The sequence below is a fragment of the Syngnathoides biaculeatus genome, chromosome 16, assembly GCF_019802595.1.
Source record: "Syngnathoides biaculeatus isolate LvHL_M chromosome 16, ASM1980259v1, whole genome shotgun sequence".
NCBI lineage: Eukaryota > Metazoa > Chordata > Actinopteri > Syngnathiformes > Syngnathidae > Syngnathoides > Syngnathoides biaculeatus.
The window spans coordinates 14591629-14613655 of NC_084655.1; the positions used below are offsets into that span (position 1 = coordinate 14591629).

Consider the following 22027-nt stretch of genomic DNA (forward strand, 5'->3'; position numbering starts at 1 on the left):
TATTTTTTCCTGCATGGAAATATTACCACACAGAGCACGTTTTGTATATTATATATGAATACACACATCTAGTGTTGAATTAAACAGACATTAGGGCAAACACTAAGATGTGCTTTACAGGATATGCAATTGTGTTTTATGGCGGGGCCGCGTTTAATTATTTACTGCTCGGTGTTCAAGTCACAGCTGAGTCTATTAACAACAACCTGAGCGTGTTCAGTCCAAGACATTCAACTCTGTGGCCCGGAGGAGTTCAGTACTGGATGCTCTCATAGGGTTGTGTGGAACAAGTTGCACGAGTTTGGATATCAACATGTCTGCAATGAACAGTGAGCAGGTACATCGGTCAACCTTGGAGATTTACTCGGTAAGTAACAAATACTTTTTGTAAGAAAGTAACTAAATTGGGAACAAGAAAAAATGATTTTCAGTTACACATCTGAGACGTGACTGTTATGCAAATTTGTATCCATACAATTATTTCGATTTCAAAGTTTCTCGTTTGTCCTGTTTTACTTTATTTTATTTTTTTAAACAGAGCTTGATGGATGAGTTCAACCCAGGCCTGCAAAATCTCGTATCACTAGGACACAGCTACGTCCGAGCTTTTCAAGGTAAGACATAAGGAAGGACGGCATAAGGAAACTAGTGCGAAGAGCGGGGAGGAAAAATGTTTCAAAATGTGATTTTTTTTTTTTCACTTCCTGCTTCCTTTTGTGCATGCCGCTCACACGCCTTCATTTATGAGTGCTATAAACTAAACAAACTGAAACATCAGCCATCCTTTTGAGGAAACCTCATTCCAAAGTCCATGTTTGCTGGGAGTGTTTGCTATTGCAGGCTTGTATCCAAGGCGTGAGGATTTCTGGTTTCAGTACTCCATTATCAGTAATCCAGCAGCTCTGTTTTCTTGTAAAATCAGCCTTCCTTACATCTTGCCACCCTTTCCCATAGCCCAAAAAATATGAAAAAGACAAGAGAGTGTCATGGCATGAACTCAACAGCCCTTACTTGACAGAAATTGCTGCACCTCCTTAAATGTTGGTGTCAGCTTCTTGGCACGCGGCCTCACTGACAAGTTTTCTTCTTTTCATCCATTTTGATGCTTCAAAATGGTCAGTCAGTTCTTGGAAATGTTTCTGTGGTGCCATGTTTTCTCCGCTTGATGATGACTGCCTTAATGTGTTCCACAGTATATTTAATCCCTTGGAAATTCTTTTTTTTACCCCTCTCCAGACTTATGAACAATGAAATTCTTCTGTTGCTGTGGACGCTCTCTGTGGCTTGTGCTGTAAAATGTTCATACAAAATATGTCGAGCACACTAGAACAGCTAACTTTCACTGATTTGGCAATTTACATGGCGACAGGTCTGTGCTTACTTCCATTTAGCCGGAGACACAACATTTAACATGAGATCAGTGGCTTTGGTCTCTCATCTCATCTGCCTTTATGAGGATGTGCACACTTGTGCAACCATTCTCTCAATTATTTTCTTACAGGTTGAAAGTCACATTAATCACTCAAAAAGGTTTTGAGATTTATCTCTATCTCGTTTCCTATGTCTTGAACATCTGGAATTTGAATCCTGGTGTACACATTTTGTATCCCTTGTAGCTGTTTATTGTTTTCTTTCAAATGCATTCATCTAAACTTTGGGTTTTACTCTAGATCAATATAATTCCATTTGCATCATCTTCACTGCTGTCATGGGGTTCATACGTTGGTGTTTGTCGTCTAAGCTCGCAATTTGTGTTATACTCAAAGCTCTGCAGCCACCTGCATCCACAAGAGTACTTAAACAACAATGGGCTTTTTCCTTTTCACAACACTTTTGAATAACATGCCGTATCCGAGATTGCCATGACAACCCTGGATCATCCCTCGGTGCTATTGATTTGACTTTGTTAGAATATGTATGCAAAATGATTCAAAATCTCATTAGTTTTGTAGGGATCACAGCAATTGTTGCACTGTAGTGAAAATACTTACTGTAGCTAAGTGTAAATAAATGACTACTATGCAATTAACTCTACCTTCTGACTTGCCATTGCTGAAAGGTTCATTTAAAATGATGTCTTTATTTTTTTTCCAGCTCTGGCTGTAAAAAGTGAGGCTTACTTCACTGCACTTTCACAGATGGGTGAGCAGGCCTTCCACTCCACGTCCTCGCGTTCCATCGGTAAGTGAAAGCTTGCACAAGGGACTTTTAATCCAATCACCAGTGAATGGCAGAACCAAAAATTTATTTTTACACTGGCAGTACAGAATGTGAGTGTTTTATCGTATTAATTTCAATATGTTTTATTAAGTAGGTCTAATAAGTGCTTCGGTAGCTGAGATCGCAGTCCAGTTATCTACCGGTTATGGTTTACAAGTCATTTCTTAACCGTGAGAGAATTATACTGCAGCCTTTCAAGGCATTCGTCTGCAACAATTGTACAATTAAACCCATTGACCCCCGTGCGTCCATGGCAACCCGTGAGTTCTTTTGTCATTTATCCAGGAGTGTTGGGTGTCAGATCCCGACATGAGGACAACATGTACCTTGTATTACAGATGAGAAAATGCAGTAGCTGACAGTGCTCACTTAGCACAGCCATAATAAAACAGGAAGTTTTGTAAATAGTATTTGAAATGTGAATTATGTGACTGAATTGTTCAATGTTTTAAAACAATTTAAGAAGCCAATGTAGGAAAAACATGAATTCAATTTGAAAAAAAATACAGCTTTACTCACTCAGACAGCAATATTATAACTTTTACTGAATATTGTGTATAGTACGATTGTATATACCAGGGGTCACCAACCTTTATGAAAGTGAGAGCAACTGTACTTAAAAAAAATAATAATAATACATTCTGCTCAACTGCTTGATCATGCAAGGTTCTGTGTATCTTTTTATGCTGGAACAATTTTTCTGTGTCACAGGGGAATTTTTTTAGACTGTCTCTGTGGTTATTTGGCTTATGATGGATTCTTATTGTAAATTGCAGACGGACAGAAGAAGGTCTGATGGGGGGAGAGAGAGAGATTAGAAAGGAAAGAGCAAAAAGCTGGCATGACAGGATACTAGCTCTAAGAACAAGAAAAAAACATTGCACAACCAAGCCAAAGTTTTAACCAAGCAGTAGTGCTACACCCTTTGAGTAAGGAACTGGACCGTGTAGAATAGAAAAGGAGAAGATGGGGACAGGACAAGAACAGATGCAGCCAAGGGTAGTGAAACTAGTTGGAATGTGGTGGGAGGTGCCATGTTATACATTAGCACCTGAGTGCAAGTGAGGGGACAGGCTATGAAATTTGCAAATTCATAGGAGTTGTGTATAAGCCCCACGAGCAGCCATGTGACATGTATTCATAGCAACAGAAACAACCAAGTGAATTGACGCCGCTAAACATGCACAATCAAGGTCAGGAGTGTCCTGGGGTTACTGTACAGTCACGATGAGGACGAAGAACCCCACCCTCACCCACCCACAGGTATTGATGAATCTGAGGAAGTACCAGTTTGATGCTTTTTAAATGACAAATTTGGTCAAATTACTTTAAATTATGTCATTAATAATTATATCCATCAATGTGAAGATGGTGTTCTTTCTTTGTTTATCGACGATAAATTAACATTGCTAGGAAATCACGATGTCCCTGCACATGTGAGCTACTTTTAGGACAAGCCTGTGGGCCACTCATGTGGTCCTTGCAAGCTACCGAGTGAGTGTGGGCGGCATGTTGGTGACCCCTGCTATATCATATACTAGTGTTGACATGAATACATGAAAATATTTCCACAAACAGGTTTCACTGTTTCTTCCTTATATACTGTATTTATCTTTTAGGAGATGTTCTGATTCAGATGGCTGAGAGCCAAAAGAAACTCACCTTGGAGCTGGAGGATGTAGTAAGTTGCTTCATCACTCCACTCTCTTTCATATAGTGAACTGAAAAATACATGTTCTAAGGATTTTGTTGCATTTATCTTTGATTGTTCACGTTGCGTTTTCCTAGTTCAGATGGTTCAATGAAGACATTCTTCAGGAGATGGACAATAACGTTAGACTCGACAAAGATTACATATCAGTGAGTGAGGCTCATGCAGAGGAATCTTTGGAACTTAAGATAAGAAGAGATAAGGGGGGAAAAAAGTCACTGTCTTGCCATTTGGGGATTGTGATGATAGCAAAGTACCTGATTGGAACTTTGTCCATCCCAGGGCAGCAGAAAAGAATATGAGAGGAGTGTCTACAGTCAGGCAGCAAGTATGGACAGACAGCTGAGGCGTGGTGCTACGCAGGTTTGGAACTCAACACCGTTGTCGATATAGCCTACAGCAGGGGTCACCAACGCGAGGCCTGTGGACAAACAGGTCATGTAGCCCCTCATACGATCATTGCTCACGGAGAAAGGCTCAGCCTCAAAAAAGTTGGTGACCCCGGGCCTACATGACGTGGTTATCGTACACAATGAAACTGTGGAGGATAAGCTTTTTATTTGGAACTCCCAGTTTAAATTTATTTTACACAAGACCCAAATATCCATCCACCCATCCATTTTCTGTACCACTTCTCCTCGCGAGGGTCACTGGCGTACTGGGCCCTATCCCAGCGACCTTCAGACGAGAGACGGGATACACCCTCAACCGGTCCTCAGCTAAGCACAAGGCTAGACTCGAATGACAAAATTGTTGCACGTTTACATATCTTTGCCTAAATGTCACACATTTAATCACCAAATTCTTCAACCAAACCTTTGAAATCTGTCTAAGGAAGGTTCACTCGCAAGAAACTGAAAATGCTACAAAGTTCTAGAAACAGTATTAGAACTGGTACTATTTCAGAGTACTAGCTAATAGTAACACTAAATATTCATCAGATTAATACGAACACAGAATATGACAGTCATAGAAGGACTCAAGGAAATTAGCATACAACATATTATGGTAAGCCTTACATATACAAACACATGGTTGCTAAGGGAGTTACTGTACTCAAATCCCAATTTTTTTCATTAATTCATAAGGTGTAAATCCTGTGTTTTGATCTCTATTGTGTATGAGGTATGCAGTATTTACAGACAACCATGCACACCCTTAGGACGGTGCTGAGCATTTGCAGTTCCTTCGGCAAAGATACAGCGAGGCTCTAAAGGAGGAAGAGAGAAGATATCGCTTCCTGGCTGAGAAACACTGCGGCCTCATCCAGTCCATGTCCCGCCTCATGAATAAGGTAAATATCTTCCTTCAGAATAGCATTAAAGAATGGACTATTTTATGGCTTGTACTCTGAGGTTAATGACAGCTGGTACACAATGGCTTAGAATCATCATGTAGTTCATTACATGGGCTGTCAGGAAGACTATCACAGGAACACGCTCAAAAGAGAATTCTCAATAATGTCTAATGATTGTGTCAGCGATTATTAGTCTCTGCGGGGAAATGTGCCTTCTTTATAATGAGGGTCAACCGCAGAGCAGGAGATTAGAAGATGACAGCGATGCAGCATCCTTATCACGGTGGAGGTGCCTGTTTTCGACTTTCTCCTCTTTCTTTCATCTCTTCACAGACAAACTGAGAACTCGGGTCGTAAGCGTCTGCTGTGCTCTAATATAGCTGAAAAAAAGAGCTAAATACATTTGAATGTCTGACTTTTCACGTTTGTGATGGCCTCGAGAAGTTATTTCAAAGCTGTGCAAATAGATTGGGCATGTCGAGTGAAATGGCCATTTACACTTACATTCCCCTCAAAACTAATACAAAATCTCCAATAACCAAAACATCATTGCTTATTTTTTTCATTTTTCATCTTTAAATCTTAATGTGATTGTGTGTGTTTCTTTCGGCTTGTCCCTTTCGAGGTCACCACAGCGTGTCATCTCAGATGAACGCACATATATGTTTGGCACAATATTTACACCGGATGGCCTTCCTGACGCAACCCTTCTCAGGGAGTGGAGCCCCCAGTGGGATACGAACCCACAACCCCTGGTTTACCAAACCAGTGCTCTAACCACTGAGCTACGGGGCCTCTTAATGTGATTATGAGGCTGCAAAAAAAAGGGTGCATGTACAAAATATTCAATTTCACGAGGTCCTTTGTTTTAAATTGTAGATGTAATGCAATGTATGGAGCCCCTAAACTTTAGGGCCAAAAGGGACATGGGGGGGGGTGCAACTTGTTTCTCATTGTAATGAGAAAGTTTGTCATTGTAATGAGTAACGTAATAAGAAAGTTTCTCATTCTCGTTGCAATGAGAAACAAGTCTTCCCCTCCATGCAATGCATTTGTAGCCATGTGAAATAATTGTATCTCAAGTCAACTCATATGTGGGAAAACTGCTCATGCCTTTAGGGTACAGGCGCTAAGTGTGCATTAATTAACCTCAACTACAGGTTAATGAGTTCATGTTTCACATTGTCAACTCTTTCAACATCATCATCGTTCTTGATGAAAACACGTAGACTCACTGTTCTCATTCTGGCTTTGTGTGGGTTATGAGATAGAATGGAGGTTCTCTCCACCAGAAGGCTGAGTACTGGAGAGAGGAGGTAAACGCCACCAGAGGATCGGATGCCACACGGCCGCCTGGCCCCGAGATCAATGTGAGTTCATGGCGGAGTTGATACGAGTCGGCTTCGCAGCGTTTTCATGCAGGTTTGGAGATGCATGACGCGTGGGAGCTATTATTTTGTTTCTAAGAATGGATCTGAACCGCTTGGGCCTGTATCTCATTCTTGCACTGACTGTTAAAGAGGAAAGTACTGTACTGTTTGATTTTTGCTGCTAGAGTGCCCTCTGGTGGCTCGAGTTATAGTCCTGGCATTGTGATAACCTCGGATTCTCTGGAATAAATAAAACAATATGTATCTTATCTTGAAGCATTTAAATGATGACTGATCCTAATCGTTTTATGGCCAATGCGTCGACTTTGATTTTCAATTTTTTGGAGCTATGCAGGCACAGATAAGACATGAAAACTGGAAGAACAGAGAAGAGCAGCCTCTCGGCAAAATACCATCAAGAGGTGAGAAAATCATTTGGGAGTAGGAATATGTAATGCTTTGAAGAAAAAAAAAAGAGCACTCCACGGTTTATTCTTGTTAAGTCACCCTTTTTTCAAAAAAAAAAGAAAATGAAACAATTCTGCTGTCTGTTTGCTTCAGATCAGGAACAGAGCGAAAGCAGACATCAATTTCAGCTCATGTCCTTTAACAAATATCATCACCCAGTGTGCTTGATTCTTGATCTTTCCAGCCCCGTCCCCCCAGGGAAGCATATACCGTTCTACCGGTGAATCGACGGGGGGTGCGGGAAGATCGGTGAGGGCCAGGGTGGCCCATCAGCCCGTTGGCTCCAATCCAACCCTGCTGCACTTTGCCAGGGGAGAGACCATCACCGTGCTGGTCCAGCAGCCCAAAAACGGCTGGCTGTACGGCCGTGCGGCGGGCAATAATTCACGGTGAGTGGACTTCTTTTTAGTTAGTTAGCTATTCTATTAGTGAATTTTCAATGTGTTTTGTGGCATGACTGGGTGTCTTGTCAGTTTTTGTTAATGTTACCAGCCACAGTAATAACATCAGAGTTCTCTATTTTCAGTCAGGGATGGTTCCCCGCCTCCTACGTGGAAGACGCGGATGACCCTCCGATGCGAGCTGATTCGGGGTAAATAAACATTTGTAGAAAAAAAGCAAACTAAAGTGCATAATTCTTCAGTAAAAAAAAAAAAAAAAAAAAAGAAAAAAACAACAGCAGATTTTGTGGATCATGGAAAGGTTTCCAATTAGAATTCATGTTCCGTCGTCCTCATCTGGAGGGAACTTCAGTCTCATTAGCCTCAGTCAAATGGGAATCTTTTCTTAATCATTTGGAGAGCGTCAGATGTCCCAACTTTGATCTGTCCGTATCAATCCATTACAAGTTGAAACGTGACTGGATGTAATAATACTTGGAGGATAATCAAGGGCATCAGTAAGCCTTAAAACTATAATTCTTCTTAGAAGGAGCCCCTGGAACTGTTTTTGGTACATGTGATGTACAGATGATATACTGTATGCAATAGTTAATGGGTTGTAACATTCAGAAGTATGAAATTCTGCATAAGAGTTTCTTTCACACAGACTAATTGTGTCACTTTCCCCAGGCTGTCCCAATTGAATTTATTGGACCAATAATCAGGGCTTGAATAATCATATGAACCAATTAAGATATTTGGGTGACCCAGCGCCTTGAGGAATGCCACAAGGAGTTTTGATCTTAAATATACTTCATCCACCATGGATACCTGTCATACCCAGATGTTCTACTTTATTGTAGATCAAGTACGGGAAGTACCTGCACACTTTTTAAACTCAGCCCTCCGTCTTGGATGTGAATCACCGCTCACCCTGGCCTCTCTACTGTACCAATGAGATTACAGTTTTGCGTCACCATGACACCCAGGGCCAGTTATCCAAAATGCAAAGTGCAACCAAACCCCTTTAAGATACTAAAACCATCGTTTGGATTATTTCTTGTGGGGTTGGCTCTTCGTCACCGAGCTACCGATTAAAGCATCAGACACTTCTCCAAACACGAATACGCAAGACTTTTTACACTTAGAAACATGTGTGAAATGAACTTGTATTATTGTGATTTTATTTCACATGAGTGGTTTTTTTTTTTTTTTTTTGTAGTCCCGCTCTCCGGGGAGGAAGCAGCAGCAGTGTGAGCAGCCGCTCGGACACAGCAGGAACAAACACGCCACCGCCGCCTCCTCCACCTCTGCTATCGCAATCCTCAAATAGATACTCTCAGATGCAAACGGGCACACCTGACAGGGGGACGCAGCCTCATCCAGAAAAAAAGGTAGCACAATCTATCAATTATCATTGATGGCTTTGATTGAATCTACTACGATGGCTTCACATGCTATATTTTTCTTTTCAGAAGAAGGCCATCCATCACTTTTGTCTTTAGTAATGCATGAAGAAAAAATCACAAATGAATGAACCATCTGTTGTGAATGAAATCCTTACATTGGAATGTACCCAAATTATACTTTCGATAATCTTACTCACAGTTGTTATTTTTTAAATCCGACCAACGCAAGGACGAACAAAGAGAAAACGAGTGTTTATGAACTCTGTATGTAAAGGGAAGTGGTGGGGCATGTATTTGGTACATGAACCTTCAATGGGCATTTACTGTACCACCTCTTGAAAAAATATCAACTATCCATCCAGCCATCCATTAGCCAACCCGCTTATCCTCACAAGGGTCACGGGAGAGCTGGAGCCTATCCCAGCTAGCTTTGGGCAAAAGGCGGACTACACCCTGAACTGGATATCACAACTATTGCATTTCAATTGGATGAAACCAACAATAATGCAATTTAAAAACATGGGCCGCGTGCATCGTCGTTTCTGTTCAGAATCAATATGTATCTAATAATTTGACAAAAACAAAAAAATAAATTGAACATTCACCAAAAGTGCTGATTATCAAAAGTATTTATACATATATGCATCTTCCTTCAGGCATATTTTCTAGTCCATCTGAGACAAGTTTTGCTCAGACCAGCCAATCAAAAGACAGAAAAATCCTGACATTTTTGTTGGACTGTTTATCTGACCCTGTGAGGCAAATTTGAAAGTCTGAATGGTGAAAGGAACACATTGCAAATATTGTTTGAGTTGCTTGGGCCTGCCCTCCTGATCGCAAAGGCCCCAGGCAGAATAGCCAAGAGAAACACTACAAAATGAGAAAAAATGGACTGTAGAGAATAAATTAATTCAATTTCATGGAAATGAGTATCATAATTTAAGTGGTGAATGTAGTTCAGTGTTTCTGTTTAGGCCAGCAGAGAGAGCCTTGCTGGCCCTCGTGAACAAACAGGTCAAGCCTTTCGTTGCAATGTACCTCTCTGTCCAGCAGGGGCACTGTGGCAAGGTGCTGTTCTCCATGTCACCTCATCCCGCGTTCTGGTGGATGCAGGGTGGAAGCTCCAGCTGCTGACAGTGTATGAGTCAGGAAGTTTGCGCGCGCGTGTGTCTAGGTGTGTGTGGAGCAATCGTGCTGGCACACAGTACGTTGTACTGTGTTTACACCAGAAATACAATTCTGTTGTGTTTTTGGAAACCACTCTTGGTTTAATATTTATCGGTGCATGGTTTGCAGTATCCATCACTTTTGTGATGTGAATTTTCTTTGTCCTCCGTGAGTTGTGCATGCACGTGTGTGGAGGCGCATGCTGGACACACAACGCATATTGTATGAGCAGTGTGAAGGAGAGTGGAGAGAACCGGTCGAGTGTCCGATGTTGGAAACTGAAATTTTTTTAGTCCTAATGCAATTTCCTTCACTCAAGGAAACTATTCTAATGTTTTTCTTTTTTTTTTTTTTTTTTCTTGCAGCAATCCCAGCCACAAAGCTCAAAACCAGAACTCTTTCCGAGGTAAGTCAAAAAGTCCATCAAGGCGAATGAGATGTTAATAAGGTGGCTCTGCATGTTCTACACCAGATGAAATCATCATACATTAGTCTTGATACTTATCTGAATGGTGCTTTACCTTTTTTTAAACAATTTGAATTGATTTTGTAGTCCGACTATAATTTCAATTCAGGCAACCTAACTTCATTGCTTCATTTTCAGATAAAGTGATGGATTCCCCTTTTCTGCTGCTTCAACCATTCTCCCTCTTTTTTTTCCCACTCTTTCTCTTATAGGGGCACAAACCCATTTGCAACAGTTAAGTTGAAACCTACATCCACGAATGACAGGTCAGCGCCTCGTCTTTATCGCTAATGTCATTTTATTTAAAAAAAAAATAATAATGAATTATGTTTGATGATTCTCCACTCGTGATGCAGTTCCTTTTGCAGCGGTCGATATTCAATTTTTTTTTCCTATTCTGCTCAGACTTGTACGTTGGCATTCTAGTTTTTCTTGTTAGCAAAATGGTATTGTCAGTCGTTATCCATGTTCTTAAACAGGACTAGAATTCTTTCTCCAGCATTGTACTTATTTTTTTCGGTCGGGTAAATATGAACCAATGTACTTTACCACTAATAACCAGCAGGGGGCATCACCACTGTCCTAGCAACAAGTATACTTTTTCCCAATCTTTGGCTAAATTTCATATTTGAGGGATTTTGTTTTGTTTGTATTGAGCATTATCATTATATGTTTGAAATGCTCAGCCTTCAAATTTTAATTCTTTTAAAATCTCCAGGCTTGATGCCAATGAACTCTCAGTTTTTCTGTTTTATTTAGTAGTGTTCATTGCCGTTGCACTATGGCTCTGCCTTGCGTCTCTGTATGTTCTCACCTAAATAGCAATTGGACAAACCAAACTCTGCCAAAGGTTAATGAAAGTTCTAAGAAGTTGCTTAAAATCTTAAATATCTACACAGTCTGGAATGTAAAAGTGTAATAATGAGATCGTTTTTGTATAATGGGGAATATTAACGACTGTGTATTGGTCATAATTAGAATGTAGTGTTACTATTTCCCAATAAATGGTGTTTGCTGAAGAGCCATTTCAACATTTGCACGTTCAGTCATTTTGTCTCGTGTTCCTCGTGTGATGCAACAATGTGAATCAAAGCGTTTCTCCGCCGGTCGCCTCGATATGACTGGACTCTCCGTTTTATTTGCTCAGGCAGTAAATTGGCCTACAAAAGAAGATCCCACATTGCCTGTTTGGCGGTTCCATTGGGGATACTTAACCCAAATTGAACCTCAGTATGAATCCAATTGTGCTAATGGCTTCAAAGTATGGTTCTGTTAAATTAGCCCGGCACCTCTGGTACATGGGATAATATTACGGGTTTTGTTTTTATGTGATGCCTTTCGCGAGCTCTTTGAAGTGCATCGCTTAATACTTCATGAGGTTGCTGTCGACTTGTTTTTCAGTTGCTCTGTTTGAGGAAAAAGTGTAAAAACCAAAGAGCGGTAAAATCACATCCATTGATTCCGCAAACAGAAGACTAACAGGGAGTTATTGTCATCTTCATTTTAGTCATGTTTATTTTCATTCACAGCTTAACCTCTTTCTTCTCATGGCATGACATTAATACATCTCATTACCGGATGGATACGGGATAGATGAATAGAATGTTGATTTGGGAGTTTCGGGAGGTGGGAGGTGCAGCAGCACTGGCTGAGAAAATTAAAATGATAAATTAGAGAGTGAAGCACAGAGGGAAAATAGGTTATCTCACTTACAATCTCTTCACGTTACTACTTTGCTTTATAATGCGAGGTCTAGTCCTGCAGGCATGTTTTTATCTATACATAAGCACAAACAAGAACAGTTTGTATCAAAAGGATAAGATGGGATGAATGCAATGTGGCTTTGGGCCATTATATATGTGTGCGTGTGTGTGTGTGAGTGAGTGTGTGTTGTGTGTTTAGGTGTTGGGAGGTTTATTGTGCAGTCAAAAGGATGAGGAAATGGGGTCAGGATGCGGCGATGGTCAGGAGGTCTTCAAAAGCCAGCCCGCACGGGTGACTATTCTTTCACGAGGGCGGTAAACTCTACAAAAGAAGAGGGGGAAAAAATGTAGTTAGAGGATCTTGGATCATTCCACGTCAATTACATCAACGTTTTCTGAAAATGCCTTCTACCGTATTGCCTTTAAATTTCAATGCCTCTAATACGACAGACAATTATGGGAAAGAACTGTGCGGCTATTAATGATATCAGATGAGGATTAGCTCTCCGGGCATGGTTTACATATCTTTTCCAAAAGGGGGGGGGGGGGTTGATGGTCAACCCTCATGGGTGTTAAGAGAAGAGGAATGTGAGGAGCACACAAGAATATACAAAGTTAGGTGATGCAAGTTTACTCTCTCGTCACCATTGTTATGAAGTTTCTTGTTGTTAGAATTTCCATCCATCCATCCATTTTCTTTTGCTGCTTTTTCTCACGAGGGCCGCGAGGAGTGCTGGAGCCTATCCCAGCTGTCAACAGGCAGGAGGCAGGGTACACCCAGAACTGGTTGCCAGCCAATCGCAGCACACATGGAGAGAAACAGCCGCACTCACAATCACACTTAGGGGCAATTTTTAGAGTGTCCAATTAATGTTGCATGTTTTTGGGATGTGGGAGGTAACCGGAGTGCCCGGAGAAAAACCACGCAGGCACGAGGAGAACACGCAAACTCCACACAGGCGGGGCCGGGATCAAACCTGGGTCCTCAGAACTGTGAGGCCAACGCTTTACTAGCTATCCACCGTGCCGCCTTGTTAGAATTTGATTAGCTCAACTTTTTACACTTGCGTAACATTTAACCAGTTTAAATCAGGCTCATCTTTTCCATAAATTAGTATACTTACTCGATAGGACTTCTTCAGTTAAGACTGAGTGCAGTCTTACTAACATCAGTGTGTAATCAATTTTTAAAAGTGTATGACAGTTGCGAAGCTACTTTTAAAAACGTTTTAAAGAGGGCAACAATTGGGCTCTAGAAAGCAGCGTTTCTGTAACAGATTCTATTGTGAGGGTCCACTGTATTTATCACATATTCTCATCCTGTGACCTGGTGAGACACACAAATTCATCTAATTTGTCGTTTACCGTCAATGCCGATCTTGCCGTCTCCGTCCTTGTCGGCTGCATGTAAAAATGTTTTGGTCTCCTTATCTGTCAGGTCCCTGCCATCTTTGGCAAAGCCCTTCAGGACAAATCTGAACGGATTAAAAAAAAAAAAACAAAAAAACAAGAATGGACATGTTTATATTGCTGTACCATGTAATAATGGTGTTGAGGATTTATTTCTTTGTGGAACTTTTCTCATCGACGTTCGTGTTACTCTTACTTGAGTTCCTCCTCCTCTATAAAGCCGCTGTTGTCAGCGTCCAGCACCGTGAAGACTTTCTTCACCTCGTCAGAGGACTTGTTTTTCAGGCCAATCATCTCGAAAAACTTCTTGTGGTCAAAAGAGTCAGCCACTGCAAACACAAATATAGAATAGAATAATAGCATTACCAAAGTATCAGCAATATAAGCTCTACGTAAACTTCAGTTGGAATTATCTGATAATTATTTCCTGTAGGAATCGAAAAATAAAAAATCTTGATCGCAGCTGATCAAAGCTTCAGTTTAAACAAATTTGTACCTGCAAATGCATCGAGTGCTTTCTTGATGTTGTCAGCGTTGAGGATGCTGTTCATCGCCATTTTGACTGTTGGATTGAAAAAAAGAGACAATGGGATGAGGTCAAAGTGAAGGTCATATGAAGGAGAGCTGGCTGCTGGCTGTTGTTGTATTGTACTGCCCTCACGCGCTAGAGGTGATGAATTGTGGAATGAATGAATGAGAAACATTGAGGAAGCCACTAAAGCAGGAATGGTTCTGATACGTGGTTTGTTGGTACAATGAAGCAGTCGAGGGACGAGGCACAGATGGCAGTCAGCAGCGTTTATACGAGTATAACGTTTTATTTGTGCCGTATCATAGAGCCACTGCAGATGAAAGCAGGGCGGAGGGCGGGAGGCCAAGTCAGCAGGGATTGAACGCACCATCTGAGTCTTCAGCTGTCTCGGAAATACCGAGTGAGACTTTACCATCCCGATCCTGATGACGCAAATTCCCCTTACTTTAATGGGAATGAAAAGTCTACACACCCCACTTCAATTCCCAGGTTTTTGTGATATAAAAAAAATCAAAAATATTTTCCACCTTTAGTGTGACCTATAACCTAGGGCACTCAATCGAATTCACCTGAACAATTGAGATGATTCATTTGCACAAATGTGCTCACCCTCTATAACTGTGTTTTTGCCAGACACAAGATTATGCACATTTTCTTACCCGCCTTTACGAAATCTCAAGAATGCTTTTGCAAAAATTTTAAAATAAAGCTGAACTTCCATCCATCCACCCATCCATTTTTTTAGCCACTTATCCTCACAAGAGTCACAGGAGTTCTGGAGCCTATCCCCGGTATCAACGAGCAGGAGGCAGAGTACACCCTAAACTGGTTGCCAGCCAATCGCAGGGCACATAGAGACAAACAGCCGCACTCAGAATCACACCTTGGGGCAATTTTAGAATGTCCAATTAATCTTGCATGTTTTTGGGATGTGGGAGGAAACCGGAGTGCCCGGAGAAAACCCACGTAAGCACGGCGAGAACATGCAAACTCCACATAGGCGGGTCCGGGATTGAACCCCTGACCTCAGAACTGTGAGGCCAACGCATTACCAGCTGATCCACCGTGTCACCAAGGTGAACTTTCAAACCATAATTCCAAAAGGTTTGTTTGCCGGAAGCACAATACCACTCATCTCCTGAAAAACACCATGCAAATACTACAGTGTGTTTAGTACACTACATAATAAGTATAGTGGAGGCAGCATCATGTTTTGGAGCTGAAAAAAGTGTACTGGAACAGCCGAACTTTATTTGGTGTTAATAGAAGACACATTAAGTGGTTACAAATGTTCCCGGACTGACTACAGCCATGTCCTCAATTTTAAGACAGTGTGCAACCACATTATCTTGCAATTTAATTTTACTTAGATTTGTCAGTTCTGGATTTATAGTCATTCAAAAATGTGTGTCAGTGAGTAGTATACACACAGACACCCACGGGTTCCCCAGTAAAAGGTGGAACTGCGGTTTGGCTGCCTTGGCTGTGACGCAACCATATCGCCCCTGATGAAGGTCTCACCCTCCTGTGACTTTGACGGGTGTGCTCTTCTCCTTAATAAGCCTAAACACAAACATACTCTTTAAGTAGGATGCGGACAAAAACGTCTTCAGCCTTCAGGAAGCCTTTGGTGGCTTGCAGTTTTCCTCCTTTTCTAGATTAGCAATCAATACAACTGTGCTGACACTGGCGGGAAAAACAACTTCCCCACCCTGAGCTTGTTTGATAAGTATATTCAAATTAAAATTATAGGGCAGGAAACGAATTCCTGTGTCAATACTAGTTTTGTTGTTTTGATGACAATCCCCAAATGTGTATAGTAGGACCACGATTTAGCAGAATTTTGCAATTTTGAGTTGTGGTGAGCCCATTTAATCATGGCGTTAATATCTTTAATTGTACTGCACATTTATTATTTGAATAGCTCATTGCGTTATCGGTCGCCGTCGTTAGTGAGTGGATGTGGAGTTGAATGAAATTCAAACACATTTAAAGACCCAGTAGAAGTGAGTTAATGTGTTTGTCTGCAGATAATAGGAGCAATTACCCATGCACAATCTTTTAAAGACATTGATTATAAAGGTGAGCTCCCTTTGATGTGCCTTTGTTTCCTTCATTTTTTATATCCCAGCAGGTGATACATGAGCTTCTCGAGGTATGTTCTAGTTGCTATCTGCTTCGGTGACCCAGGGCTGCACACTTGGATCAATAGCCAACACTACTTAACTTGCGTGGGCGCAGGTTCAATCTTTTATTATTAGCAGCCCAACCTCCTTTTGTGACCTATAGCATAAAAGGTGCTTGGGGGAGCAGAAACAATCCGGTCTAAAATGAAGAGACGATTGAACTATTCCTAAATAACTTAAGCCACTGAGTTCCCAGCAGAAATGGCTAACGTCAATGAGAATTTATTTACCGGTACAGTAATAGGACCTCATGAAGACTCATTATGGTCCAGCTGTTGTTGTTGCACATAGCTGAGGTTTAAACTCAGAACAAGACTTGATGTTTAAAATAACAATGGAAGAATGCGTCGAAAATATCTTTTTTTGAAGAAGAAGAAGAAATGACCATAATGTTGAGTTTTTGTATATTCTTGCCTATTAATGTTTGAGAACGCAAATGTGACATCATAACATTACACAGTACATTTACAAGCCTTCAAGAAAATCAGCTGAAAGCCACTTTTGAAAATGCATATGAACACCTTCCAACTGTTTGACTGTTTAAAAGTTGGTTTTACGAACACAGACTATTAGATTGGAAACCATTTTTGTTTCATGTGCATTCGAGCTGACCCCGTTGAAAAAAAAATCGTTATATTACAAACAGTGACGAAAATAAGTATTTGAACACCCTGCTATATTGCAAGTTCTCCAACTTAAAAATCATGGGGGGGTCTGAAATTTTCATTGTAGGTGCATGTCCACTGTGAGAGAGATAATCTAAAGAAAAATCCAGAAATCACAATGTATGATTTTTTTAACGATTGTGTGACACAGCTGCAAATAAGTATTTGAACACCTGACAAAACCAGTGATAATATTTGGTCCAGTAGCCTTTGTTTGCAATTACAGAGGTCAAACGTTTCCTGTAGTTGCTCACCAGGTTTGCATACACTGCAGGAGGGATTTTGGCCCATTCCACACGGATTTTCAGCTCCCTCCAAATATTTTCTATTGGGTTTAGGTCTGGAAACCGGCTAGGCCACGCCAGAACCTTGATAAACTTCTTACGGAGCCACTCCTTGGTTTTCCTGGCTGTGTGCTTCGGGTCATTGTCAAGTTGAAAGACCCAGCCACGACCCATCCTCAATGCTATGACTGAGGGAAAGGGGTTGTTCCCCAAAATCTCACAATACATGGCCTCGGTCATCCTCTCCTTAATACAGTGCAGTCGTCCTGTCCCATGCACAGAAATTCACCCCCAAAGCATGATGCTACCACCCCCATGCTTCACAGTAGGGATGGATGCGTTCTTAGGATGGAACTCATCATTTGTCTTCCTCCAAACACGGTAAGTGGAATTATGACAAAAAGTTCAATTTTAGTCTCCTCATCTGACCACAAGACCTTTTCTCCCATGACTCCTCTGTATCATCCAAATGGTCATTGGCAAACTTGACATTTGCCGGTTTAAGCAGGGGAACCTTCCGTGCCAAGTCCTCTCGTGTAGTCCTTGGCTGATTCCTCACCTTTCTAAGGATCACTGAGACCCCACGAGGTGACATCTTGCATGGGGCTCCACTACTTTTTAGATTATCTCTCTCACAGTGGACATGCACCTATGATGAAAATTTCAGACCCCTCCATGATGTCTAAGTGGAAGAAATTACAATATAGCAGGGTGTACAAATACTCATTTTCTTCACTGTAAATTCATATGTTACGCTACATCAGATATCTTCCATTGAGCCATCCATTGCCCTTATTAAAGCCCTAAATTTAGTATTACAGGTGAGTAAAAAGTAGAAAATCAAATAGAGAGTGACTCTGTTTCAGCAAACTTTATTGAGGCAACAAAAACGGTGTTTACATAACATTTAGGCACTTTCATTGATGTAGTCATTGAGTGCATTTAAAGTAATGGGCTCAAGAGCAGAGAGCGTGTTTTCAAATAATAAGTCAAGGCAAATCCTCAGAATGGATTTAATCCACGTCTGTGGTGATTCACCTAAATGAAGCAAAAAAAAAAAAAAAACCTTCAAATGCATTCTAACAACTCAATGATTTTAAAAATGTTTGATCACAGATTCAAAAGTATTTTTCTTTCATGTTATCACGAAGCCGGAATTTCTTTTTTCACACTGTAGTGTAATATTGTCAATTTACCGTGTCATTGTCAATCAGTACCCCCTCCCCGCGCGTGTCTGCTCCGGCAGGCTCTTATTTCTCGAACCCAGGGGATGATTTCTTTTGCTATGGAGCTACTCCGAATTGCATAATATCTGCATAATTGATTCTCAAATGACCTGAGCCAATGTAATGAAAGGTAACTGCAATTCCCACTGATGCTGAAGAACGCACAAACAACTGCAGACAGACATACACCACACAAAAATAAAAAAATAATATACAGTACACGAAAATAAACAAATAAATAAATAATTCTCTGGCCTATAAGGAGAACCGTCAACGGGTAAAGGCACTCTGTCCAAGCTTAAAACAATTGTGGGACGTTAGCACACTTCTCTATATAGATTTTACAGATTGCACGTCTTATATGGAATAGTTCCTACATACATAAAAGTCCTTTGTTCTTTGTTCTTGTTGCTATGTTGTTCCTTGTTCTTTGTTCTGAATGTCGTACCGGGGCAGCACCACTGCTGGAGAAAATTTCCCTGTGTGTTTTTACACACTTGGTCAATAAAGGTGATTCTGATTCTGATTCCCAAGTGAGTCGGTGAGTCAAGACAAGTGTCGAGGCTCGTGGGGCATGTGGCACTTATCACCAATGTCCTGTCCCTAAACCTCCTGTGGGTACCGTGCACCATAACTGACCCTCACACACACCCAGCCAATGACAACGTGTGTGTTTGTGTCCATGTTTCTGTATTTCCTTATCAGTCATGAATTTTATCTCAGATATGTTAACTTCTATGCTGAGGCACAATATATATGTTTTCACCTTTACCGAACGCACCATAGATGTCAACAATTAGTCGATTTATGTGAAAATGTGTTTATTTAGGGTTAGGTGTCAACTATTTCATAATTCATCTACTGTATTGATTGCAAGATGCTTGTAAGCTTGGAATGATTCAGAGAGCCACTGAGGATTTAAGGTCAAAATTATGCAGTCTAAAGTGTGAAAAATATTTGCGTGTCAAGATGTTGGGATTCAACCCACAATAAATCTCGACAAAATATGAAAAACTATTATCTTGTAACCGTGCCGTCCTCTCGTGACACATTCCCCCACGTTAAGATTTACAGTCGAATAAAGCTAACATTTATGAGATTAATTTGCAAAACAAACAAGGAAAGCCACACGGGAGCTGAGACCACTTGACATAGTTGCGTGTAATAATAGCAAACAAATAAAATATGCAGATTATTTGAATCACTCATTGCACGCTGTGTAAAAAGTCATATTTTTTTATGAGTGTCTCATTAACTTGAATTATTTAAGTATTCTACTGTTAGTGAACATTCACGGTGGAATACAGCGCACGCCTGAGCTCATGCAACCTATTTTTATCCATTAAACCTGTATTCATTCATAAATTCAAGGATTCATCCTCACGGACAAATCAACATGTTTGATTTCATCTGCATTTTGGCAAATTTTTGTTCCCCCAAAAGCACAGCTGTTTCCAAGCGCGGTCAATCTCATTAGGTGCAATTAACAATGTGACCTTGAAATAAATCAATAGTAAGCCGTGGGACAGCACTGCCCCTCATTTTGGAAGCAAACGGTCGCTATCGGAAAGTAATTACCTGCTTGAGATACCGTCTTGGTATCTAAATTTGATCTCATTCTAAGGATGGACCATTTTAGGAAGTTAAATAATGCCCTTGCTCTTTTATTTGGATTTTATTTACTTCCCTTTTTTTTTTTTTTTTAAATCCAGCACTGCATTTTAGGCCCAATTTGGATAACAGATTCATCATCTTGTTACCTGATCAGAGGACGATAAACTCAAATGTTTGGCTTGAGGTTATCGAATCAATGCACATTTTGGGGGAGCAGTTGCTCATCTTTAAGAGTTTCGGTTTTGAAACTTGGAGGATCCCAGTTCGAGCCTCCCGCCCCCACTGCTTGTTAACGTGTCCCCGTAGATGACGCATACGCGCTCTCATGGTACGTAAAAACTGCAATGAAAACTTGGAAGTACTGTTTAGAGCCCGTGCACGTGACGTCACCATTTTCGCGGCGCCATATTGCTGGTCAAACAGAGCTGCTCGACATTGTGGGAGACATTGAACCGGAGGAGAATATTTACAATAGCTGAGACCTGTTGTGGTGTTGGTTGTCACAAGAGATGAGACAAATATTCAAAGATATCATTCTATGGAATACCAGCTGAAAAGACCAGAAAATATTGATGGTTTTCAGCAATTAAACATGATGGATGGTGCCCAACCAAGTATACACGACTGTGTAGTTATCCCTTCATTACAGGTAGAAATTATTCTTCTCAATCTCAAATTAACAAACAGTATTTATAATGCCAAATTGGCTCATTCAAGAACAATGCGTGTTCCAAAAAACCGTCTGTCGCAGACGTTTACAGAGATTAACAGTGGCCGCAATCGCTTTCATGTACGTCCCAAGGAGAAGACTGTCCCCCTTTTTTTTCCAATCAGAGTTAATGAATGAGAGTTTGTGTAAAATGAGGGGTAATTTATTTAAATATTGGTATTTGTATTAATACTAGCGGAAAAGATTGATGGATTCCGACAAAGGTTAACATGTAGCCAAATACGCTTCCGCATTTACGAGCCGTCAACCCATCACCATGTCGGATTTATTCCAACGAGGTATTTGTATGCGTCCAGAATTTTATATGCTTTAAGACTTTTCTGTGTAAATCTGGATGACTTACTCACCAGATCCATGTGTATATCCAGTTGTCTTAGACAAGCGGAAGTGAATTAACAGTCCAATTTCTTATCGGCAAAAACACCGACTTCGGCATTAAATATGGGTCCTCTATGCTATGTTTACCTAGTTTTTTCATGTACCTTCATTTATTTTCACCTTCTAAAGGTCGAACGATATCGGACAAGATTGGGTGTCATCTCCAACCAACTTAGCATTGAACGATGCTATGATAGACCGGCAATATGGCGACGTAAACAGTCACGTGATTTTATGACGTAGGTGCACGAGCTCTATCGAGACACGATTGACCAATTCAGGCCAGTGCCGGGGTTTGCGAGCCTTTGAACTGAAACCGAACACGATACAATGTGAATTAAAAGTGCATTCGGAGATTAGTTACAAAATAATGTACGTACATGATCCTTGTTTGCCGACCATTGCTGAAAACATGGTTGTTGTTTTGTGTTCAGTAAATGTCAGCACAGGGATTTCAGATATGGTTCACTTTGAACTTTATATTAAAAAAAAATGTACCTGAGCATAAAGACCATAAGTGTAAAGCTTTGGATGAGGATGTCCCATGTTAGCCCGGTTGAGAGTTGCGGTGAGTGATTGCTGAGTTTAATGGTATGATTTTAAATGTCCACACCCCGGCTAATAAAACACCACTTTTAACGCTCACCAAACACGGCAGCCAGCATTGTTTTATTATGGCTATCCTTGTCTCGCCCTTCTTCTATTGCTCCTTCCTCCTCGCGGGCTATTCGATTTCTTCACCTCATTTTCTCACTCGGCCCACCCAAGGGACCTCGCCGTCCTCTAATCCCCCTCCGAGACGATTAACCAC

The 22027-nt window shown here is 40.9% G+C and overlaps 2 protein-coding genes across 4 annotated transcripts in view; one reads left to right on the forward strand and one right to left on the reverse strand.

Annotated features, from left to right (window-relative positions):
* The first annotated feature begins 249 nt into the window (after positions 1–249).
* On the forward strand, positions 250–11428 carry baiap2l2a (BAR/IMD domain containing adaptor protein 2 like 2a). The gene is made up of 14 exons (XM_061847163.1): positions 250–367; positions 539–614; positions 2095–2181; positions 3840–3901; positions 4009–4080; positions 4214–4294; positions 5094–5225; positions 6500–6598; positions 6954–7020; positions 7251–7455; positions 7593–7658; positions 8669–8840; positions 10388–10428; positions 10701–11428. Exons 1-14 carry the CDS (start codon positions 314–316, stop codon positions 10777–10779), a joined length of 1293 nt encoding a protein of 430 aa, XP_061703147.1. The 5' UTR covers positions 250–313; the 3' UTR covers positions 10780–11428.
* A 600-nt stretch (positions 11429–12028) lies between these two features.
* pvalb6 (parvalbumin 6) overlaps positions 12029–22027 on the reverse strand; it is a 37012-nt gene continuing 27013 nt past the window's right edge. For all 3 annotated transcript variants that reach the window (XM_061847165.1, XM_061847164.1, XM_061847166.1), the window contains exons 2-5: positions 14098–14163; positions 13798–13930; positions 13557–13666; positions 12029–12513 (exon numbers count right to left, since the gene is read on the reverse strand). In XM_061847165.1, the coding sequence (XP_061703149.1) occupies positions 12488–12513; positions 13557–13666; positions 13798–13930; positions 14098–14158 (330 nt within the window). In that variant the 5' untranslated portion in view covers positions 14159–14163 and the 3' untranslated portion in view covers positions 12029–12487. The remainder of the gene's footprint in view (positions 12514–13556; positions 13667–13797; positions 13931–14097; positions 14164–22027) is intronic.